Raw genomic sequence first — 24,220 nt, 5'->3', positions numbered from 1 at the left:
CTATCTACAAGATTTGCAAGTGTGCAACGTCTATATATACATATCGATCGATTTATCGAGATTCGAGAGAGGGAATTGCGCGCTAGCCAACTCCTCTTAAACATCCCTAGTTTGTTTCTGCCTGCAGCAGCAGGGAGAGGGCCGGGGGAGAAGAATGGCGGAGATAAAAATCACAATGGATAAGACGGCGATCATCCTGTCCTCGGTGGTCGGGTCTCTAGGGTTGCTGAGCGCCATCTTGGGGTTCGCGGGAGAGGGGGCAAACGCTACTGTAAGATCACTACTGCATGTATCATGCATATGCATGATCCCTCCACCTAGCTAGCTAGTATAGTTCGTAGTACATGTCCATGTCCTTGCACGCAGGTTTTTTTTCTCTCTTTTTTATGCACCGTTGATCTCGACTTCCGATTCCGAGTATGTCGTTGGCCTGCAGAACCCGTCGCCCGGGCTGGGAATCTGCGCCGGCATCTTCCTGCTGTTCGCCTAGGCCACCGTCTTGGCAGGGGCGGAACCAGGAATTTGTTTTTTTTATTATTAGGGAGGTCAACCATACTAATTTACATAAAAATTTAATTAAAGTTCAAATGTTCAATGTAAATTTGGGAACCATAGGGAGGCCGGCCCCTACCCGCCCCCGTCTCCGCCCCTACGTCTCGGCGGTCGGCGGCTGCTGTGGCTGCTGCAAGTCCGGCGCCGTTCCTTCCGAGACCAAGCGGATCGTCAGCATCGTCTGCTCCGTCGGCTCCTGGTGAGTGGCCTACATACGGCGCGCGCGGCGGGCGTACCACTATATACTTGATCTGTTGATCACTATGCTATACGTTGTGAACGGACAGTAGTGATAAGCAAACGAGTCTTGAAATGCGCAGGGTAGCAGCGGTGATCGCGTGCGTGCTGTTGTTCGTAGGCGCGTGCGACCCCTGGGCGGCGGGTCTCCTGGCCAGCGGGGGCGTGCTCGCCCTCCTTGCCACGGCGCTCGGCATCGCCTCCTTCGTCCTGATGCGAGGGCCAGAGCCGGCGGACAAGCCAGCTGCAGGTGGCGAGCAGAAGCAGGCCAACGCTATTCCAGTGGTCCAACCGCAGGCCGCACCGGCTGACCACAAGCAGAACCTTACCCTGCTGGAAACCACGGGCAACACAATGGAGGATCCAACGCACCAAACCACCATGAGGCGCCTGCGCCTCTGCAGGTACGCGTGGAGGTTCCGGCGGCGGCAGCGGTCTCTCCCCCTACGACGTACGGAGGTGATGCTGGAGCTGCAGATTATGGGAGTGGTACTGCCTGATGCTCTCTTTGTTGTGCTGCTGGTCAAGGATTCGTCTTTATTTCCTTCGGTGTTGAATCGATCGAGACCACGTATGGGCGTGAAGTCAAGCCCTTGCAATGCCAAGCTGTGTGTGTGCGCTCGTGATCACTAATCACTGCGCGTGTGTATCTGTTCTATAATGTCTCTTCTCGGTTGTAAGATGATCTACGCACAGTGGCGGACCCAGGGCCGGCGACTCTGGGCACCTGGGCTCCCATGCACTCGTTGCAAGGTCAAATTGTTCATCATGGTCGCAACCATGTTCTACTCGGGACGGGATAGGAATAGATTGCTATTGTAGTCTTCGCCCGGGCTCAATTTAATCTCTGGGCCCGCCACTGTCTACGCATACAGAGTGTCCTGCTTTTAAGATTTTTAATTTTTTTTGTCCAAAGATGAAATCATTAAACGTTACATGGACTTCATTGTAAACAAGCAGGCACGCAACGCTAACTTGATGCATAGCTCTTGTTTATCTTACTGTTTATACTGGGTCGACGCGTTAGGGCTCCTATGTATCTTCTGGAAAATAGATAAGCCATTTATTTTTAAAGTTCAATTTAGCCCAATTATTTGTTGTAAATATATTCAATATTTTGATAGATTATCTCAATATTTTTTAAAACATGTTCAGCATTTGGCTTTCAAAATGTAGAAACTGTAAAGATAAAATCTTGAAATTAGAAATATAAAATATTAAAAATATTGAATAGGGTTTCTTCTCGGGCCGGCGGCGCACTGCGGCTCGGCGGCGCAGCAGGCGAAGCACGGGCTCAGAGGGGCGGCGGCACATGGCGAGGAAGGAGGCAGGAGGGAGGAGGAGGAAGGTTAGAGTCGAGGAGATGGACGATGGGGAAGAAAAAAAATGTAGGATTGCCGGACGCGTCGACGATGTTGTTTGGGCAGGGAGGCTCAAAGTTGCGGCACAGCGGTCCTGTTCAGTACTGCTGGACGGGCTTTGGCCCACGGATTGGCCATTGGAGAAAGGACCTGCCGGCCTGCGTAGTAGCGGGATGCACGGCCTCGTACTCTTTCGCAGCCCAAGCTGGAATTTTGGCATATCGTCAGTACCGCGCAGCGGCGGCCCACTATGCAAACAATTGCAGCAATGTGGCCAATTAGCTAGATGTAAAAGAGAGCGTAATCATGTAAAAGGTAACAGAGTGGCAAATGAATTGGCCAATTAGCTAGCAAATGAATTAGCCAACAGCGAGAGTTTTCTCCAACCTGGCCCTTGGCCAACGGAATTACAGTTGAAAATCCCATCGTTAAGTTGACGAATAATCACTGACTTCATCAAAAATATTAGAAGTCACACGTATAACAGACAGTCAAACTATCACATAAGATTACTCCTGCTAATGGGGCGGGGCTTGACGGGTTTTTTGGGTGGGTTTTAATACGGGTACTATTGGATGGGTGGAAACGGGTGACACTATAAAATGAGTTGGGGCGGGTTGGGTTGACGACACAGACAGGTTGGGACAGGTTGGGGCGCTATGGTAGTAGATCGGCGCGTAAGTCGCATATCATCTTCCGTCGTGACTTCGGGTTGGGGCATTGGGCCGACGGGGTGGGTTGGGGCTGGTGGTAGTTAGGGCTCTTGAAATATGGGTAGGGGCGGATTTGGGGCGGGTGCATTAGCAGGCGTACATAAGATGGAATATTTTATTTATATTGCTGGATTAATTATTCCAACTTTTAAAAATATTCCGCGTTAAAAAAAATGTTCCACACAAAAAACATCTAGATGTGGTCTTGTTTTGAAGATTTCGTCGCAAGAAATAGTATGATGCAGTTGGATTTTAATTTGGATATATGGTTTTAGAATGTGTGATATTTTAACTACTAGTCACACATGTGACTCCGGCTCATGCCTCATGGCGATTGGCTCAAGGCGTCCGCCGCCTCTGGCTAATTAATTAGCTAGTCGTTGGACAGGTTTATCCTTAAATTAACTTGGCGACTGCATGCCTCGCCTATGCGAGTTGACATCAAAGCCAAAGTCTAGCTGCTCTCATCATCTGCGTTTGATTGGGTTCGGATCCATGGACTTTAGACCTAAAGTTTAGTGTATTATTTAGACGATCCAAATAGGTGGGCTAAAATTTAGTTTCATCCTAGCTAAAATTTAGTCCATAGAACCCAACCAATTCAGACTAAAATTTAATTTCATCTATTTTATTATTTATGTGTTTCAAATGGTTTTCTACCTAATTTTTAGTCCATAGATCCAAACAGTCTTGGACTAAATTTAGTTATCTTAATGCTTAGTCACCTAAAGTTTAGTCCGAACTAAAGTTTAGTCCTAGATGATTCAATGCATGGTCACCCTCACCCAATCCTCGCCTGTTTGTCATCGACGTCAATTCAAGACAAGTTGGCATGAGTAAGCTTTTGAGTGTGTTATTAGCTAGGTCGGCGTTAGCTGAGTTTTCCATTTTGGCGCGAGATACTATACTTAATCTTCTGTTGGCCGTAGGCGCAGGAAAATGTCCGGCACATGCCAGATGGTTCATTCAATGCACTTGATATCTGTCGCGACATAAGCTGCCGGCGGCACTTTCAAGTTTCATGTTTCAAGTACATTCACTATATAAACATGAGCATGATTCATTATTGATCACAGCCAATATACACACAGATAATCAAAAAGTTTCATCGTCTCTGATATCTCGTACTCCCCATGGGATCAATGGAAGCTGCCGCGATGGTCCTCCCGATCGTCGTGGTGGGGCTGCTTGGCGTGACGAGCGCCGTGCTGGGATTCGTAGCCGAGGCCAAAAAGCTCACTGTAAGCACCATGACGGTGCCCATATTTTCTACATGAGTGATATGATCTGCAAGGTCTCGATGATGGATTGATGCCGCGAACGTGTTGCAGCCGGATGACATCCACGTGTCCGGCAGGGAGTGCGTGTACCCGCCCAACCCCTCCCCCGCGCTGGCGGTATGCGCGATGCTCCTGCTAGCGGTGGCCCAGGTCGTCGCCTCGGTGGCCGGCGGCTGCTGCGGCTGCTGCCGGCCCGGGGGCGGCGCGTCCAAGTCCACCAGGCGAGTCGTCGGCGTCGTCGCCTCCGTCCTCTCATGGTGAGTTACTTGTCCTCACGCGCCGCCAGCTTCATTCGTCGCGTCGTTTCCCGATCTGCAAGCTACCCTGTTCCCGGATCAACGAAAAACGGGTGGTTTTTTTTACATGATGTGTGCAGGATAGTGGCGGTGATCGCTGGGGTGTTCTACTGGCAAGGCGCGGAGCTGAACGTGTCCGGGACGCGCCGCGCGACCTTCGCCGACGCATTCCACGAGAAGTGTCTGGTTATCAAGGGCGGCGTTTTCGTCAGGGCGGCCGTGCTGAGCCTCGTCGCCACCTCGCTCGCGATCAAGTCCTGCGTCCTGCTCCGCGCGCCGGCGGCTACGGATGCGCCGGCAGTGGAAGCAGGTGGCGCCGCCGAGCCCAAGCCCGACGGCCACCACCCGCCGGAAGCCGGGGTCGCGGTCGGGCTGCCGCAGTGGCCGGCACAGGGGTCCGGGCAAGCGCCGTATCCGCAGGGGTACGGGCAAGCGCGCGTCTAGATGGGCCGACAAGAGACGAGTGTACACGACGACTACTACTGCTGGGGCATATGGCCTGCGAAATTGTTTCCGAGCTATATTTAATTTTACGACTTCTATTTCTAAATTTATTGGCTAATGTATGTGAATTTGTGTGATCGCGACTTTTTGGATTTTCTGTACCATGTTAGGCATTCAGTACTAGCTAGTATGCAAATAAAATGATTGCTTGAATGTTAGGCAATAGTGTGCAGAGGGGGTGATTGCATTGCTTGCTGTTGTTCGATCACAATATCAATTTTCAATAGCGTGAGTAGGAAAGAAAAATCTATTTTTTCATTTAATGGTTGAGTTATTGTGTGATGATGAAGCATTTTGATATAAATCACATTGTTCAGTTCACGTCAAATAGATAATTTCTACTCACAGTAAATTTGAACGACTGCTTGCAGATTGAATAGTTTAACATTTGAATACGGTTCTAGCTAAAAGTTTTACAAACGCTACTCATTTTTGGACCTCCTTTTTGGAGTTTTGCAAACTCCAAAACACTGCAGGTTTATTCTGAAGTTGTAGTGTTAGAGAAATATGGTATCAAGAAAATTTAGTTTCAAAGTGATGCCATGTTTGTGAGACATCTTCCGGTGTTTGTGGAAGTACCTTTCCTATTTTGGTAAGGTAATAGGGGGTACCGAGCGGGATACTTTTTCTATTTTAATATGGAATTCACATATTTTGGTACCCATTAGTATGTTTGGATGCAAAGTACTTTTGAATATTGGAAGATTGCTTTGGTTTTGCAAACTATTTTTTATCTGACAGCACTCCACTCATAGCTTTATTTACGTACCGAGTCAGTAAAGGCATGACCGACAGGACTAGATACAAAACTTGGGAGCGGATTGTACGAGAACTAGGCAATTTTCACTCTATTTTAATTCCAAATATTACTAACAATTTCATGGCATAAAAGAGTGATAGTGTGTGAACAAAATATGTGCATGTGTTCATGTTATTCTCACTAATAAGCATGAACAATATATTAAATCAGAATAGATTTAGAGTGTACCCCAAGGCGGGACCAGTGCCGGAGGCACCGGGTGCGCCGTTACCAGCTAGAATAGACATTCTATTCGACTGGCTTGCCTAATGTAGACGAACGACGTCGATGCAGGAAGATGTTCGCAGTGCAGTCCCACGAAGGGTCACCAGAAAGTGGACGAAGTAGTCGTTCACGCCGGTCGCCGGGATGTAGACGAAGTAGTCGTTCAAGGAGCAAGTAGTCACGTCAAAACGCTCCAAAAAAACCTTATTGCCCGCTATCCCGTGCAGGACCTTCAGCGAGCAAAGGTTCCGGAGACCTGATCTCGCTAGAGCTGTGCGCGCAGCGCTAGCGATGGGAATGGCAGAAAACAGCAGCGGAAGAAGGGAGAGGTCTCCTAAGCAGGAGTACCTGAAGTTGTGTTGTGAGGATGAGAGGAGGAGGTGTGGTTTATATAGGCGTGGAGGTGCCTCAGATTCAACGAACCTAGACGTTATAATGGGCTTTGATGAGCAGCAATTACTGGTGCAATTGAGTCACAGGAATCTCATTAACCGCAAATGTTTTATTCTGTGTCATCATTCACCTGTTAATGCCAACGTTTTATTGTCTCTGATTTAATGCCTTCAACAGTAAAACGTTCTCTCATCTCAGCACATGGTTTTATTCTATGTCATCATTCACCTGTTAATGCCAACGTTTTATTGTCTCTGATTTAATTCCTTCAACAGCAAAACGTTCTCTCATCTCAGCACATCACACCTGCACGTCACGTCCGTGCCACGCACCGCCCGACGGTTTTATTGTCTCTAATTTTAATGCCTTCAACAGAAAAACGTTTTCTCATCTCAGCACATCGCACCGCACCTGCACGTCGCGTCCGGCCGCGCCACGCACCGCCCGGCCAGCCCGCCCCGGCCCCGGCGCGGCGAGCGAGCGCGCGTGTGGTTCACCGACCTCCTCTTACCGGCTTCACAAATGGTGTACATAGGGTCCACCCTTTAAGTCGGTTGAGATCCTCTTTAATTCCCGATACGGAATTAAGCAATTGATTTCCTAGCATTTAATAGTGGGTTTTGAATTCTTTTATTGCATTGAATAGAATAAATAGGCCAAGCCCATAATTCCAACATGGATAGTCCCAAATGCATGGATGATCCATGTCCCTTTCTAAGCCTGAGCAAGCTTATTCATGAGTACATCTATATCTTACAAGACCGAGAAACATTTCTGTTATGGGAAATCCAACGTAGTTTAGCAAACTATTTTTGTTATGGGAAATTGCTACTAGGTTCTGGATCCATCAAAACTTCTAGTTTTTAAAACCAAGGTATTGTTAGAACTGTAATGTTTATGGAGTTCTATAGACTCGCTAGTCCACTCAGCACCTCCTTTTTTGCCTAACCATGTTTTGCAGCAGGATATAAGGAAGTCTGTTGCATCCAAAAATGTCTCCTAGCTTTCCAAACTATAATATATCTCACAAAATCATAATATCTTTCAATTATTCTTAAAATACTTTGCTTGGCCAGTTTGGAACATTTATCACTGACAATTCTCTACAATGATAAATTTTTGTGATAATAATTATCACTAATGGTTCTCAACGTTAGCTGATAATAGTTGCCACAAGAATGGTATAGTCCAAACAGTACATTACAGATTATGCAACAAACAACATTTCTGGAGAAAAAAAAATACATGAAACAGTAAAAACTAGACTATTGCAAAACAACAACATTTCTAGAGCAAAAACTAGAAACAAGAAAAGATATTTACGCACATGGAACTCCACCTGATCACAGGTATAAAAATGCTGTTCATGTAAATTAAAATACATGCGTATATGTCGCAACTTGCAACCTGTTATGTTATAGAGGTTGTTTCACTTGTTTGTGTAGATTTGTGCCTTTTTGACTAATGCATTACTTTGTTCTTGTTACCCGATGGGACCATATATCTGTCGTCATGTCCTCAACGCTGGCCAGTGGTTGTCATCCATCATTTGCATATGAAATTATCCTTTTAAAGCATAAGTATATGTTGCTTGGTTCATCATCACGTACAAAGCAGCCAATTAAGTGCACAACATAGAGGAGCTTGGGTAGAATAGATAATGTAATTTACAGCGAGATGTCGAAGATTTCACAATACAGAACAAAATTACATGTTTATTTGAGGATAAGGCATAGTTTTAACCTCGTAAGTCGCCTTATCAAATTAAACACTTGCTTGATCAAGATGTGACGGTGATAACAACTAGGGTGCAAATTGGTGACCCTTAGGTGCACCTACAACACTCTTTAGTTCAAAGTTTTGTACTCATTTTTCAAAATGAGATCTGATTTGGAGAAGTAGTACAAAATTTTGAACTAAACAGGATTGAAGGTGCACCTAAGGATCACTAATTATCATCCCTAATAACAACCAAAATTGTAGTTCTCTACGCATTATCTATTAAGATGAAACAGATAGTATCTCCTATATATGGACGACTAAGTTGTAAATACCTCTACAAGAAAAATATTTTTATTTACCGCCTCACAAGTCTAACCTTGGTGTAAAATGCACCCTTTAATTTACTGCTAGACAGGATGTCAAGGTATATATGCCATGATATGATCTCAGGTATTGCATTTAAGCTGCCAGCATGAGAAGGAGGACATAGAAAAGGGGTTTTGTTGTGCAGTGAAATCAATTGCATCAGCTTTTCGAATGAAACTCTTTCCTTAAACTAGACCTAATGAGCACTTTCATGGATTATTCCAATACGCAGTGAAGAGTCCTTCCCTGTCCATTTCTAGCTACTGATATGGAGAGTCGAGATTCATATTCACACTACAACAATTCTAATGGCATCCCTTCAAATTATCTATCATTGTACTCTTCCAATTATTTTCAATCAATTCATATCTGACCATGGAAAACCCAAAGCATATCAGAGCAATCCGATGGGTGTAGAAGTAGCAAAACGTAGTTTTCCGATGAAAAACCACGTCATCTTAGAGGAAACTAGAAAGGTGGCCCACGCAAATAGCGCAGGTAGCTAGCTTGTTTTCATTTTAACATTTAAGCTCTTTTTTACTTCAAAACCATTTGTCCAAATATTCTTGATTTCATTGTTATTCTTTTATTCAAATAGCACGGACCATGGTGTCACATTTTTATCACCATATTTGTGGTGGAAGAAGAATTCTTAGTATAAATTATACATTATACAGAAATATATCTTTTATGCTTAGTAAAAGTATTGTAGTTTTGGTCTTATAATGTGAATTCTTGTTAGAGATTTTTAAGTACGGAACTTCTCTGTTCAATCTTGCATTGGCGGATGCATTCATCGGCCTTGTAGCCATAGCAATTAGCAACGTTGTGTCTTCAATTTTGGTGTCAAGAGATATACTTTGCTGAAGGATGTGCTTGCCATGACTGCATATATATGGTGCCTCTTCCCGGGATGGCCACCAATTTGGGTGATAACATCATAAAATTGAGGGTTTCATCAATGCAAAGCTCCTTCTTATGTAACAGTGTGATTGTGATAATAGAGATAGATCGCATCGATTTATATCTATATATATTTGTTCTGTTTTTATACTAATGAAGAGTTCCTTCTATCCTATCCATCGTGAATTTTAATTTTCATACAGAATCCGAGTCATAGCAATCCGTATACGACTACAACAAATCTAATCTTTTTCTCATTTTTTATTTTTATATATTCTTCTAATACATCTATCGGTTGTAACTTGCATTTATATCCTTACAAACAATATATATTTTTCCCTAACTTCCACAGATTAGATCTAAGCATTTTTCAAGTCGGGCCCAAAAAGTACATGACTAAATTTGGTTCAAACTTCACACCTAGTTTTATCCTATGGCAAACTTTCAGACCGAGATCGAGCTTTCCACTATTTTTTGGTTGAAAAATAATTAAATTATAATATCGGGTCATACTCTCATGAGGCTGAATTTTCTCAAACCTGGTTTCCTCCGACAATCCTGACACTACAATGGTGTGGGCAGGGAAAGACCCAATAAGTTCGCGTAGGGCCTAAAATGCTTGTGTTAACTACCATTTAATGTGATAATTTCTTATCGCGCAACATTAAAATGGTGGCTTAATATTTTTATATTAATATTTACATACTAAGTATTTCTTCTATTTTTATTTACATATCATATTAGTTTTGTCCTAAGTCAAATTTGGCAAAATTTGACCAAACTTATAGAAAGAAGTAATAACATTTACAATAGCAAATGTTTTTCATTGAATCCACCATAAAGTATATGTTGATAGTGTATATATTGGATAGTATAGTTGTTGTTATATTTTTCTATAAATTTAGTTAAAGTTAGTTAAGTTTGACTTAGGACAAACCAAATATGACATGTAAATAAATATAGAGGGAGTAGGTAGATAAGGTATCTAGCTATTTTATTATTTATCTATAGACATGGACTCTTTAAGTTTCTGTAGACTATTAGATCATAATAAAATCCAACTTCATATATTCTTTTCTTTTTCTAGATTAATATTTCAATATCCAAAAAAATGGATCCATAAAAAAAAAGTATCGCTGTTGACCTCGGTCTGCTCCTCGACCCCACTTTTACCATATCTGTGCTGACCTACTCCTTGGTCTTGTGGACTTGTGCCATGCAACTTCCTTGCCCCCTGCGACAGTGGCTCCTCGACGATGCTAATGGATTTGCACTCCTTGTCATGCTCCGTGCGTTCCCGCGCTATCAGGCCGACGGCGGGCCTTGATCAGGCCACGCTCGCCTTTGGCTGCGCCGGAGTGCTCGCGATGGTCAACCCAGCAATACATCTTCGCGTGCCAACTCATGTACCCTGCATCCACGACTGCGTGTGCAGAACACGGATGGTGAGGATATCTTCTTCATGGGTTCATGGCCGCTGAGGATTATTGATGAGATGGACTGCGGCTGATGCAAGAGGTGCTTGCCTTGGTGCCTTACTCCATGTTTTGGTCTGGGATGCGTGGATATGTTTGAGTTGGATGAGTGCTCGATCGAGTTGAAACAGCGGTGCAATCTTTCTCATGTCTTTCGCCGAACGTGGACTCCCTAGCTAGGTTAGCCTAGACCAAAATTAGCTTCTTATTTCTTATTATTTCGGGGTGGACTCTTTGGACATGTCCTAATTTCCTTATTTTTTAAAATCTGAAATTAGCTATTTACTATATCCGAAATTAGCTATTTACTAATTGTACTTGATATGGACTCTTGAATTACTTTGGACCATCGGATGTTCATAAAATCTAACGGTGTAAATCTTTCTCTTTTTTAGATTAACATGGGAATTTTTAGACCCTCTCGACGAACGTGGTGACTTCTTTTAACACTCTCTTAATATCTTAATAATATAATAGATAGATAGATATGGTGGTCATCAATGACAAAAGTGTAAGCGCCATCTCAACAACATATCCACAACTTTTTTTTTTGAAACGAAGCACCTCCCCAATTCCATTCCAGCAGAAATGGAATTACAGCGTTTAGAACCCCAAACCCAGGAAGGTAAGGGGTACAAAAAAGAGTAGCGACAAAGAGAGAGGGGGTCTAACTTTCTAGACATGACTTTCAAGGTAGAAAGTTCAGCGACTGAGACTCACACACCAGGGATCCTAGGTGGAGTTATCATACAGACAGAGTTTAAGTGAGCTCAAACAACCAAAGAAAGGCTAACATCTAGTCATTCATCAGAAAAGGACCAGCAAAAGATCACAGTAAAGGCGTGGGAAGATGAGTCTTCGATATCAGCCGTCAGCTTCCTCCTCGTCTTGAGTTTCAGATGGGGGTGGGAGTCGTAGTGGCGCCGCCCTATTCTGATGAGCCAGAGCCCGATGAGCGCACGCGAGCAGGGTCTTGACACCTTCTAGTAGCTTTCCTTGGAATTCCGAATTGTAAAGACCTGCCCAGTATGTCATTAAAGCACAAGCATGTATAAAAATCTCAGAGGGATGCTTGATAAGGACCCGCTCAAAAACCGCTTTGTTTCTATTCTTCCAAATTGCCCAGCAAATGGCCGCAAAACCAAAATGATGAACACTTTGTCCATCAGGCAGCCATCTCATAACCCACTGTTTATATTGATTACAACTTATGGGGATGTTAAGTGCCCCAAAACAAGAGCCAACCATGCCCCAGACACTCCTGGTCACAGGGCAGAGAAAAAAGAGGTGGTCTACAGTTTCCATTTGATCACAAAAAACACATGTAGGGTCACCTAACCATTTCCTCTTGACCATATTGTCTTTAGTCAGCACAGCCCCTTGTTCCACCAGCCAAGTAAAAATCTTAATCTTATAGGGAATTTTAGCCTTCCAGATATGAGTAAAGTGTCCCCCTCGTGGGCCTAGAGTCAAGTGACCATATACAGATTTAGTGGTAAACACCTTCTTACTATACCATTTCCAAGACACTGTGTCATTCTTATTGACAAAATGAAAAGAGAAAGTTTCCCCCAGTACTTCCATCCAAGCTTCGAACAGATTTGGGGGGAGCCATCTGCTGAAATTCAGATGCCCATTTTTATACAAGACACTAAATACAGAGATGAACTTGTCCTCACACCATTCATACAGGACAGGATGTAAGACACAAAGAGGTCTGCTTTTTAACCACACATCTTCCCAGAAAGGAGTGTTCTTTCCATTCTTAACATGTACTTGCCTCCCACTCTGGTAAACCTGTCTGATTTTCAGCAGGTCAGACCAGATGGGGGAGTCATCCACAACTTTTATTGATTTGAGGTTAAATGCAATTTAACCGCCACATTCAATCCGATGGTTGTCAACCACTAATGTTTTCGTTAAGGTCGCTAGCTGTTTCTCTCTGTATATATATTAACTAATTGTTTGTCTGTTCTCCATGTATTCTGGCAATATGCCTACATATTTGTATACTCCATGGCCAGTAACAACAATTGTTTTCATCTCTTTCATTTGGCGCCTTTTGGGCACCTAGCGGACCTTCTGTGTATCAGTGTATGGACTACTCACTAGTCACTAGTAGTCATTATTACTAGCAAGCTAAGTACCAATGCAGTGTGAAACTAATCAAGCTCCCAGTCTCTGATTCTCTGTCATGCATCGTCGTTTTGGAGGAGAACAAGAGAGTACTGTTCGGGAGTACGTTCCGTTGTAAATTAAAGATTCATCCGCGTTGCCGTGCCGAATGGACTATGGAAAAGCAATTGTATATACTCCAGTGCATAACTGAAAACGCGGCTGTCTACCCTGTCAACGACTCAACGCGTTCTGGAATTCAAAACAATAGAGGTTGTTTTATCAGTATTCTGTCCATTTGTAATGACTTATTCTGTCCACTAGATTAACCTAGCTAGCTTCGAGTTGATATGTGATATCTTCCTGGCGGCGCGGCGCCCGCCGCTTGCTTACCAGTGCATCTACGAAATACCTGCAGAACCCGAACCCCTCGCCCGGGCTGGGGATCTGCGCCGCCCTCTTCCTGCTCGTGGCGCAGACCACCGTCTCGGCAGTGGCAGCCGTCGGCTACTGCAAGTTCCGTCCCGTTCTCTCCGAGACCAAGCTGACCATCATCCTCGTCTGCGGGGTCGTGTCGTGGTGAGTGCGCGACCACGTCTGACCTCCATGAATCCCAGTTACGCCGCGCGAGAACTGATGATGCTCAAGTTGTTGGGTGCAGGATAGGGACCGTGATCGCGTCGGTGCTCTTCTTGTTCGGGGCGTCGCAGAACGCCAGCGGGCGTAGCAGCGGCGGCATGTACGCCGGCGCAGCCGTGCTCACCGTCGCCGCCACGGCGCTCGGCATCACCTCCTTCATCATGCTGATGAGGAGGCAGCCGGCGGACGCACCCAACAAGCCAGCAGGTGAGCAGCCGCCGCCTGCCGGGGTGGCTACGGACCAAGGCAATGGACCACACGCACCGAACCAGGAATCGGCCGGCTACAGCTCAGGATCGCCCAGCTGACGCCCCACAGCAGCAGGCGCCGGTGGCACCCTCCGCGCCGCCCCTTGAACCAGCTGGCGACCTGCCGCCGGGCGCGATGGGCCAGCAGCAGCAGCAGCCGCCTGCTGCTGCTACTCCTTCGCAAGGGGATGGGCTATCAACGGTTGTTCGCAATGAAGTAGCTAAGCAAGGAATTAGATTGGCCGCGAAGGTGGTGGAACATTCCCTGCTTCTTTCCTGATAACTAATATATCTGGGTTTCGGGTATCCTTCTTTGTTCCCATGCATGATGACACTGGTCTAATGGAGTCTGGGAGGTGATGATGATCTGATCTTCAAGCCACAATTAAGTAATGGGATTCTGTCTACCCGATGCCCTCTTGTGCCGGCGTAATTAGTTTTGAATTAGTTTCATATTTTTCTGATTCAAAATGAATTAGTTTTGATTTTTCAGACCTAATTGATTTTTTTATTTTTTATAGAAATACAAAACCACCTTGGAAACTAACCCAAGGGCCAAATTTGCCCGGTTTCAGCAGTTGGATGGTCTATGTTATCAGGTTTTGTAGTTGAAGGTTGAAAATTGGACTTCTGTGATAGTTCGAGGGTGTAATTTGGACTTCTCATTTTTCTTAAACTAGACCTAATGAGAACTGTAACGAACATGACACCATTTATGCCATTTCGAGTGATTTTGGTGATCGTATGACAACGCAATCAATGTGTCTAATAGTTTTGTTAAGTGAACATTTCTAGATTCCAGGGATGAAGTAAAAAGGTCATACAAAGCAAAACACAAAGAAAGAACTCAAAGAAACGCTGAATTGGACGAGTTCTACTGAAATCAGTAGCACCGGAAGAACCGATGCCTATAGCATCGGTGCATCCGATGGTTGTCGGAAGATCCGACGCCCTGGCATTGGTGCAAGACTGAGCGCCTCTGGAAATCAAGTGAAGAAAGAAGTGAAGCACCGGTTGAACCGACGGTGTCAAGTCAAGTATCGGTGCATTCAACGTACTATGTTCCAAAGACGATGTCAAGTGCCCAGGAGCCAAGCCTTCAGCACCGGTTTAACCGATGGTGCATCGAAGCATAGCGTCGGTGCAATGACGTCAGCAGAAGTGGGAAGTCCAACGGCTAGTACTGGCGCTGTGTGTGACCGGTTTAACCGACGCCCTATGAATCAGTTTAACCGATGGTCCCTGGAGTCGCTGCAGCTGTGTCAGGAAGCCAATGGCTACTTCAGTTGCTGTGAGTGACCGGAAGAACCGATGCCCCTGCATCGAAAGTTCCGATGCCTACGCAGAAAAGCTGCTAACGGCTACAAACGGCTAGTTCGACTTGGAGGCCTATATATATGTGCTCCTCCGGCCATTTGAAGTTTGCTGGAGTCCCAAGACATCACACACACATCCAAGAATACCTCCAAGCCATCCAAGAGTATAGAGATCAAATTCTTAGTCCTTAGCACAAGCTTTGTAAGTGTTAGTGCTAGGATAGCTCTTGAGTGAGTGATCAAGTAAGGTTTAGATCCTTGTGCTGTGGTTCTAGAGTGAACTAAACTTGTATCTCGGTGCGCCGGTCTCCTTGGAGCATTGGTGGTTCGCCGGCATGTCATCGACCCTCCGGCTTGGTGTGGAGCGACGTCGACAACTTTGTGCGGGGGATGGAGACCCCTCCTTCGTGGGCAATCTCGCTTAGTGAAGATCGGGATCAAGGTGACCGTGATTATGTTCATGGAAGAGACTTGATTGCCGGGAAGCGATACTCTTCGTGAGTGCTTCAACAATGTGGACGTAGGGGCGCCTCTGTGGCAATCCGAACCACGGGATAAATCCTCGTGTCGAGAGTTCGCTTCCCCTCATCCCTCTCTTTAAGCTTCTGCATTTCATATTGTAACTTGTGTGCCTCTACTTTCTTAGTGTAGTATCTCGCTAGGATTGGCTATAGGTTGCAAAATTCTTTTGGGATGAGGGTTTCACACTAAGGTGAACCGTAGTTGCACATCTAGATAGCTTGTTTCAGTTTAAGTTTTGTGCAAACTAGTTGAAGCCATAGGTTAAGGTTTTAAGAGTGCCTAATTCACCCCCTCCCCCTCTTAGGTTAGAGCACCCGATCGCTATCAAGAACTTTCATGGATTGTTCCAATACGCAGTGAAGAGTCCTTCCCTGTCCATTTCATGACTATTCATCTATCAATCATATTCACACTACAACAATTCTAATGGCATCCCATCAACTTATTGTGGTCTTCTAATTAGTTTCAATCAATTCATATCTGATTGTGGAAAACCGAAAGCATATCAGATCAACCCGATTGGTGTAGAAGTAGCAAAACGTTGTTTTCCGACGAAAAACCACGTCGTCTTAGAGGAAATTAAATATGGTGGTCATCAATGGCAATAATGTAAGCGCCCTAGCAAAAACATGTCCACAATCTTTCATAGATTTGAGGTTCAATGCAATTTAACCGCCACATTCAATCCGACGGTAGTCAACCACTAATGTTAGGTCGCTAGCTGTTTCTCTCTTAATATTAAGTAATTGTTTGTCTGTTCTCCATGTATTCTGGCGATGCCTTCATATTGGTATACTCCACTTTTGGCCAGTAACAAAAATTGTTTTCATCTCTTTCATTTGGCGCCTTTTGGGCACCTAGCGGACCTTCTGTGTATGGACTACTCACTAGTCACTAGTAGTCATTACTACCAATGCAGTGTGAAACTAATCATGCTCCCAGTCTCTGTCATATATCGTCGTTTTGGAGAAGAACAAGAGAGTACTGCTCGCTCGTACGTTACGTTGTAAAGATTCATCCGCGTTGCCGTGCCGAATGGACTATATGGAAAAACAATTGTATATACTCCAGTGCATAACTGAAAACGCGGCTGTCTACCCTGTCAACGCGTTCTGGAATTCAAAACCATAGAGGTTGTTTTATCAGTATTTTGTCCATTTGTAGTGACTTATACTTGTGCTAATCGGCCTACGACGACAGCATATGTCTGGTGCGCGTGGACGAATTGAGCTATCTGCAAATTAAACTGCAAGTGTGCACCATTTATATACGCACACATCCACATATATTGTTGGTCTAGACACAGAAGAGCACGGCTCTCAAACACCTATTTTCCCTGCCGGCAGCACAGAGGAGTAAGAGAAAGGGTGCGGAGAGCTAGAAATGGATAAGACGTTGGTCATCGTGTGCTCGGTGATCGGGTCTCTAGGAGTGTTGAGTGCCATCTTGGGGTTCTCGGCCGAGGGCACCAAGCTCACTGTAAGCACTACCGCGGATCTGCCTAGTTAATTAGTTTTTTTAAAAAAATTATTGTTCCTTTCAGTTTTGCTATATATTTTTCAAGTGTTGAGGCCAATCTACTCTCGATCATCACCTTATGCATGCCCTTTTCATCATCATCATCATCCAGTTACTTGTATTCCTTCTTCTATCTTATATGGGCATGATCTTGTTGAGCCGTGAACTAGTAACTGCTTGTTAGTACACACGCTTGCCTGCTTAACTGAACTTGGGTCATGATTCATCCATGCAGCCATATACGATACTGGTTTATGGCGACGAGTGCATTTACCCGCAAAACCCGGCGCTCGGGCTGGGGGTCTGCGCCGCCATCTTCCTGCTAGCGGCTCAGGTCACGTCCGCGGCGGTCAGCGGCTGCTGCGGCTGCTGCAAGTCCCGCCCCATCCCTTCGGAGACCAAGCGGATCGCCGGCGTCGTCTGCGCCGTCGTTTCGTGGTGAGTGGTGACCACCGGTGATCATCTCTCGCTGCAGCTTCGCACTGCATAAGCACGTTACACATGTTCAGCGTCACGAAGTGAACATATATATGAGGCTAACGTGCTGCGAGCAGGATCGCGGCGGCGATCGCGTGGGTGCTGCTCATAGTAGGAGCGTCGTGGAACGCCAGCGTGGTGCGGGAGGACGCGCCGTACTGCCCCTACCTCAAGGACGGCATCTTCGCCGGCGCCGGCGTGCTCTCCCTCGCCGCCACGGCGCTCGGCATCGCCTCATACGTCATGATGCGGACGCAGCGGGCAAAAGCGGCGGCGCCGCCGGCGCCGGCACCTGCCAAGGGAGAACCTCCTCGGGTCGCTCCTGCTGATGCTGCCCAAGGCAATGGACCACACGCACCGAACCAGGAGTCGGCTACAGCTCAGGATCACCCAGCTGACGCCCCAGAGCAGCAGGCGCCGGTGGCACCCTCCGCGCCGCCTCTTGAACCAGATGGCGACCTGCCGCCGGCTGCTGCTGCTACTCCTTCGCAATGGGATGGTGGGCTATCAACAGTTGTTCGCAATGAAGTAGCTAAGCAAGGAATTAGATTGGCCGCGAAGGTGGTGGAGCATTCCCTTCTTTCCTGATACTCCATTAGACCAGTGTCATCATGTTTGGGAGGTGATGATGGTCTGATCTTCAAGCCACAATTGAGTAATGGGGATGCTGTCTTGCCCGATGCCCTCTTGGTTGTGCTGGTGTTTGTTCTTTCTAGAGTATGGACTTTGACACTTTGTATATACGTCTCCACAGTATATATGTATATATGCACAAAGTACGCTGCTATGATTGTGTACCTTGCTTCCCCACAATTCTTAACAACCATAGAGTTGATGAGTGTATAATGTTTGCAAGTAACAAACTAGAGCACATAATAGAAGTAGAATAATTTGTGTACATTTTTCTGCAATTAGTGCACTAGTGCTGAACACACCTGCATTCAACAGTGGAACCTACCTTCCTGCTCCCCTCCCATCGGACTGAGATAGTCCTTTGCAGTGACGCGTGGGCTCGGCCCCATGTCTTTGTGACCGAATCCCTCTGCAGAGGAACCGGTTCCCCCCCAAATCCCTCTGTAGTCACTGCAAAGGAATCGGTTCCCCTCCCCTTAGCATTATCTTATTTGCCCGCCCAAACCCGAGTAAACGGACCAAAATTAGCAGTACATACGAGAACAGGTATCTAGGTGTTCCAGGCACACGCACAGCACAATTTGTATTTATAAAAAAAGTTCAATTTGTAAAAGGAGGAGTTAAATGGGGTTCTTGCCCAGTACATTCTTTCATCACCCAATAGGGTCGTACACTTGTATCCCAATTGCTGGTTTCCAATCTTGAAGTGTTTGAAAAGACATGTGAGGTATGAAATTCACTGCTGTGATATGAACCCCCAGACATGTCTGGCAGCAAACGTTCCATGAATTGTTCTCCAGCAGAAATAAATAGCACAAGTGATGTTCAAATACGCAAGTGATACAAGTGTGCTTGTAATAACTTTTTTTTTTTGAGATAGTGTGCTTGTAATAACTACTCATCTCAATTCGGTCCTTCAAAATTCTGAGCGGAAGACATAAAAGGCCCAACAACACAAAGCAGGCAGCCCAAGCCCAGTAATGATGAGGGGAAACCGTGTAACCCAACTCGCAAACCGGCCCATACCACCCCCACCCCGCCAGGTGCCAGCCAGCCTCCCCACCCGACGCCCAAACCCTACCCCGTGTACTCCATAGCGTTTGCGGCGGCGGCGGCGGCAGCCGGTGAACTCTGTGTGGCACTCTTGCACTCCCTCCAATCCTCCCCTCTTCCCACTACGACAGATTTTAGGCCTTTCTCCTCTCGCAGCATCTCGCAATCCCCGTCGCAGCCATCTCCTCCTCCCTTACCCTCTCCAGCGGCGGCGGCAACTCCGGCTCACGACAGCGAAGGAACACCACGATGGCGACGATCGTGAACACGACGGAGGAGGAGCCTATGCTGGCGGTGGTTCGCTTCACCGCCGAGCTCGCCTGGGCCGACGCAGGCCCGGAGGTCGCCGACCCCGAGGTCACCCGTCTCTGCCTCGAGGCGCAGGAGCATATCCTCGCGGGGCGCTGGCTCGACATGGCCTCCCTCATGCTTGCCTCCGCTGACCTCCTCCTCACCTCTCCGTCCCGCGTCCCCGACAAAGGTTTATCCCTCTTTCCTTTCCATTTTCAATTCAAGATTTGATTTGCTTGCTTGCGCCCAAGTGTCAGGTGAGGAGCCAAGTCTTTATTCCTGTTCCAGTAGCTCAATTACTTTCACATCAACAAGCATGCCTAATTTAGGTTATTCAAGAAAAGAAAAGGGCAAAAGGCAGTTGTGCAGGCTGCGCAAGAGATGTTGCACCACTGCACAGGCCTTGGTAGTTGCATCGTTGCCTGAGCGTGGAGATGGAGGCGAGTTAACCAGAGAAATTGGCAAAAGGCGGCAAAGGGAGCACAGAGAACGACATCATGGACTATGCCAGTCGATCGAGCACATGCAACCTTTGTTATTTTAAGAACAGTGAAAGGAGTGTGGCATGGGACTGGCATTTAGATCATTGTATTTCAAGGTCTGGACAGTCACTAGTCCGCACAGCAATGTTTTTAAGGCATCCTTAAGGCGTCGCCTAGGCGACAAGGCGGTGGTCGCTCACCTTGCCTAAGGTGTCGCCTTAGTCCGCCTTTAAGGCGGTGGTGGCTTGCCTCGCCTCGCCTTAACGCTTTAAAAACCATGCCGCACAGCTTTGATTTTAATTTCCCAGAAGAAAGAATCAGAATGAACTGGTGATGCTCAATCCAACAGAAGAGAGACCGGTGTGAGGAGTTTACAACTTTACATGCTTTGCATCCATGCAGCTATGCAAATTTGTCAGACATGAGATTGCACTGCATCCTTAGCAAATCACTTTGGGGGAAGAGAGGGCCGGAGCCCTCTATGGCCATAATGTGGCTCCGCCACTGCTTGTGTTCTCAAAGCTTGTAGAAGAAAAATTACCGTCACTTCTTGCTCCTGTATGGGAATTGAGCCTTCAATTATTCTCTTGCAGATCTTGAGTGCATCCTCTCTGTCATCTGCAGCCTTGTCACCAAGGCTGGATCCGAGGACCAGGCGCTGCAGATCACCGACCTCATATGCGCCAAGCTTACCCAGCAGCCCGATGACAAACCAGCCCTGCGCCTTAAAGTGTAAGCAACCACCACTAGTAACCCATTCTATCAATTGAGCTATTTGTTTCTTGCATGCTAGGTTCCCTTACAAATTACATTGTTGTTTCAAATGTATACATGCAGTCTGTTTAGCCTGTACAATCTTCTCCCGAGCCCCTACGGCAAGGCATTTGTTTACAAAAAGGCTCTCGAGCTTGCCACTGCCGGGAAGGCTGCCGAGTGCATCATCCCGTCATTCAAGAACATTGACAGCTTTGTCAGTGAGTGGGGAATTGGAAATTTGGAGCAGAGGGAGCTGTACCTGGCCATCACCAGGATCCTCAAAGACCACAAGGGGTGAGACATGCGTGATGCTTACTACTTATCATCAAGTTCCTTTCAGTTTGCTGTCCGTAACCGTTTTGCACCGATAAATTTGATCCCTTTTTTTAATTGACAGCATGACCAAGGAGTACTTCAACTTCCTCAACAAGTACCTCGCCACTTTCAAGGGATCAGCTGATGACTCTGCTACAATTGGTGATGCAAAGGAAGAGGCTGTTGCGGCAATCATTGAGTTTGTCAAATCATCTACACTCTTTCAGGTGCTTGATTACCCCAGTCTATGCCCCTGTAATTGTCAATTCTATGAGAAGAAATTCAGGGGATATTGTGCCTCAGAAGGATGATTTTTTCATGAGATGTTCATTAGTGCCTCACTTCTAGAATTGCAATATAACATCAGGTTTATATATCATTGATCCAGATGTTAATTTGTCTGATCAGACTGTTGAATTGGTCATTAACGTACCAGCATTAGTCTAGCCAACAAAAGATGCTCTAATGTTATCTAGGTTGCATATAAGCAGTGTTGGTCTTCTTGATATCTTCTTGGATCAAACATGTGTAGGTTGCCAAATCCTTCCATTACTCTTTCATTATGTAACCTTATCCTTGTATCGCAACAATAACACTCAATATATCTGAGTTGTTGCAATTAGTATTGGCATCTTTCTGGCCTTGTACTTCCGATCATTGTGCTGGTTTGATGGGAACTTTTTGTCATTGCAGTGTGATCTACTTAATATGCCAGCTGTTGCACAGCTTGAGAAGGATGAGAAGTATCAGTTACTTTATGAACTTTTAAAGATATTCCTTACAAAGAGGCTTGATTCCTATTTAGAGTTTCAGACTGCAAACTCTGCCTTGCTGAAAGATTATGGTATGTTCTCCTGCTGGACCAGTACTAATGATTCTTCCCTTCCAAATTCAAGTATCTCATACATCTTGGCTGCATTTCTTTGATTTTTTTATGAATAATCGACAGGACTGGTTCATGAGGACTGCATAACTAAAATGCGTCTCATGTCTTTGCTCGATCTGAGCAGCCATTGCTCTGGTGAAGTCCCTTATTCAGCAATCACTTCAGCACTTCAGGTAAATTGACTGTTTTACTTACTGTTCATCTGATCGCATGACCTTTTTACCTTCCTGAAACTTTAGTTGACTTTGATAATGCTTTATTAGATCAATGATGATGAGGTGGAGCAATGGATCGTGAAAGCAATTGCATTCAAGATATTGGATTGCAGGGTTGATCAGCTTAACCAGACTGTCATCGTCAGGTATCATGCCGCTAAGACTTTTTGCCTGTTCATCATAGGATGGTATGTTATTATTTTAGTTAATTTGTGATCTGCTGTGCAAATTTCAGTCGGCATACTGAGAGGATATTTGGGATGCCACAGTGGCAGGGCCTGCGCACAAAACTTGGAGTCTGGAAGGTAACTTCTTGATTCACATCGAATTTGCATCTTGATCGCATGTTATCTAGAGAACTCTGGTGACTGGTGCATTGACCTGTTAACATTTATGCTGCTCCTGATTGAGTTACCTAAAAACTATGATTCAGGGAAATATTGCCAGTGCTATCAACACAATCCAAGCTAACAAAGTCACTGACGAGGGGACACAAGGGATGCGAGGCTTGATGATCCGCTGATCGGAAGCGAGTGCAAGAATAGAGTTTATAGCTCGAGGGATTAGATGAGCAATCTTGTAAGAATTTATCATATGATTTAGACCCGTGATGATGCTGGATAGATTTGAGTTGCAGTGCATGCTCCGCAACACCCTTTGTTCCATGTTTTTGTCAGCACAGCCGTGCAAGTCAGCTGTTACGCATACCAAATTGTGACAGGATGCAGTTTGTTTCTTCATCGCTAACTCTTGTCCTTTCTAAATTTTGATCACTAGCAACTTGCGCGTCCCCCCGAGCGCTTACTATTTTTGTGATTCTGTGTGATATCTGCAGAGCATGTATCTTTGACATATGTACATACGTAGTTGGGTTAAAAAATATTTTGATCTATGGAATCTCTGATGTATATACATATGTAATTTTGATTAAATATTAAGTATATTTTTTTTAGAAAAGAGAAGCTTTATTGATCTTAGACAATTATATCAAAATGATACAATCATACTAAGATCTAACTCAACATCTGCATAACTAGGACGCACATAGCCTATAGAGTAAAAGAAACAAAAGAGCGACATGATAAAAAATCATGACGTAGCAAACTACAACATACAATTTCATCTTCAGCTCCTTGTCTCTTTCATTACCATAGCAACACTTGAACTTCGAATAAAACTCCCATGACAACGCCACCAACGAGAAAACGATATGCACACGCACCGCCATTGCAGTGACCCAACCAAGTAAGGCCAGATCATATGTTTTTACCCTAGAGAGCAATTCTTCGGTATCCAAACAATGCCTTCAGCAAGGCCATTGCTAGGTACAACCAGTTAAGGTCAGACCTTGGAATTTCTTTCAGGCATCGAAGAATTAGTACCAAACAAGTACCACATAAACAAAGTCACCTGGTGCTGCTCCCCCTTCTTGCCAAGCCAATGCTACCAAACAGACCAGACTTGGCCCACTTCAGACAGCCACGAACTCCAAGTCTAGCAAACCATCTATAGCCTCGTCCGCCGCGAATACCATGCTACAATATGGCCAATATAGATACGTGCATAGTCCACCGGAACGAAGTGCAGATGGAATCCGTCTTTGGAGTAAGAGAATCCGCAGATTGAAGCCAAGATGACACGAGCCTCTGGAACTGTGTGGAAGACACAGGCGAAAATACAATGAAGATGTCGTCGCAAAACTAGAAGCTAGCCTCTCTGTCGTCGAAGCCGGAGGCCCTCACGACTAGGAACAACGGGAGCCCGACTGGGCTGAGATCCCGGTGACCCCGAGAGCCAGCGGCTAGACTGTGCAGCTGCAGCCTGAAGGTCACTGTGCAGCTGCAGCCTGAAGGTCAGCGACGCCCAAGTCGCCACCGCGGCCACCGTCGCCGAGGCCAGGATACAACGGCGCATGTGGATCCGCTGAC

At 45.7% G+C, this 24,220-nt stretch overlaps 3 protein-coding genes and 1 pseudogene across 3 annotated transcripts; all 4 read left to right on the top strand.

Moving 5' to 3' along the window:
• The first annotated feature begins 154 nt into the window (after positions 1-154).
• LOC120667701 lies at positions 155-2,142 on the top strand (annotated as a pseudogene).
• A 1,863-nt stretch (positions 2,143-4,005) lies between these two features.
• On the top strand, positions 4,006-4,883 carry LOC120667700. The gene is made up of 3 exons (XM_039947722.1): positions 4,006-4,104; positions 4,195-4,400; positions 4,520-4,883. Exons 1-3 carry the CDS (start codon positions 4,006-4,008, stop codon positions 4,881-4,883), a joined length of 669 nt encoding a protein of 222 aa, XP_039803656.1.
• A 12,129-nt stretch (positions 4,884-17,012) lies between these two features.
• LOC120667699 lies at positions 17,013-18,249 on the top strand. The gene is made up of 3 exons (XM_039947721.1): positions 17,013-17,145; positions 17,420-17,622; positions 17,739-18,249. Exons 1-3 carry the CDS (start codon positions 17,050-17,052, stop codon positions 18,247-18,249), a joined length of 810 nt encoding a protein of 269 aa, XP_039803655.1. The 5' UTR covers positions 17,013-17,049.
• A 1,093-nt stretch (positions 18,250-19,342) lies between these two features.
• On the top strand, positions 19,343-23,184 carry LOC120665367 (eukaryotic translation initiation factor 3 subunit M-like). Its single transcript, XM_039944929.1, has 9 exons — positions 19,343-19,828; positions 20,714-20,852; positions 20,958-21,170; positions 21,274-21,418; positions 21,885-22,035; positions 22,141-22,250; positions 22,341-22,438; positions 22,528-22,597; positions 22,726-23,184. The coding sequence occupies exons 1-9, from the start codon at positions 19,597-19,599 to the stop codon at positions 22,813-22,815; spliced, it is 1,248 nt and encodes a 415-aa protein (XP_039800863.1). The 5' UTR covers positions 19,343-19,596; the 3' UTR covers positions 22,816-23,184.
• The last annotated feature ends 1,036 nt before the right edge of the window (positions 23,185-24,220 follow it).

Source organism: Panicum virgatum, chromosome 3N (genome assembly GCF_016808335.1).
Source record: "Panicum virgatum strain AP13 chromosome 3N, P.virgatum_v5, whole genome shotgun sequence".
Lineage (NCBI taxonomy): Eukaryota > Viridiplantae > Streptophyta > Magnoliopsida > Poales > Poaceae > Panicum > Panicum virgatum.
Note: the sequence above shows the minus strand (reverse complement) of the source record. Positions and strands in the feature narration are given on the sequence as shown.

What these genes read in the sequence shown, in the direction of transcription:
- LOC120667700 (XM_039947722.1), top strand. Translation starts at nt 4,006, where the DNA reads ATGGAAGCTGCCGCGATGGTCCTCCCGATCGTCGTGGTGGGGCTGCTT. An exon ending in CCGAGGCCAAAAAGCTCACT is followed by an intron (nt 4,105 to 4,194) that starts GTAAGCACCATG and finishes AACGTGTTGCAG; the next exon opens with CCGGATGACATCCACGTGTC. An exon ending in GTCGCCTCCGTCCTCTCATG is followed by an intron (nt 4,401 to 4,519) that starts GTGAGTTACTTG and finishes TGATGTGTGCAG; the next exon opens with GATAGTGGCGGTGATCGCTG.
- LOC120667699 (XM_039947721.1), top strand. Translation starts at nt 17,050, where the DNA reads ATGGATAAGACGTTGGTCATCGTGTGCTCGGTGATCGGGTCTCTAGGA. An exon ending in CCGAGGGCACCAAGCTCACT is followed by an intron (nt 17,146 to 17,419) that starts GTAAGCACTACC and finishes TCATCCATGCAG; the next exon opens with CCATATACGATACTGGTTTA. An exon ending in GTCTGCGCCGTCGTTTCGTG is followed by an intron (nt 17,623 to 17,738) that starts GTGAGTGGTGAC and finishes TGCTGCGAGCAG; the next exon opens with GATCGCGGCGGCGATCGCGT.
- LOC120665367 (XM_039944929.1), top strand. Translation starts at nt 19,597, where the DNA reads ATGGCGACGATCGTGAACACGACGGAGGAGGAGCCTATGCTGGCGGTG. An exon ending in CCAGCCCTGCGCCTTAAAGT is followed by an intron (nt 20,853 to 20,957) that starts GTAAGCAACCAC and finishes GTATACATGCAG; the next exon opens with TCTGTTTAGCCTGTACAATC. An exon ending in ATCCTCAAAGACCACAAGGG is followed by an intron (nt 21,171 to 21,273) that starts GTGAGACATGCG and finishes TTTAATTGACAG; the next exon opens with CATGACCAAGGAGTACTTCA.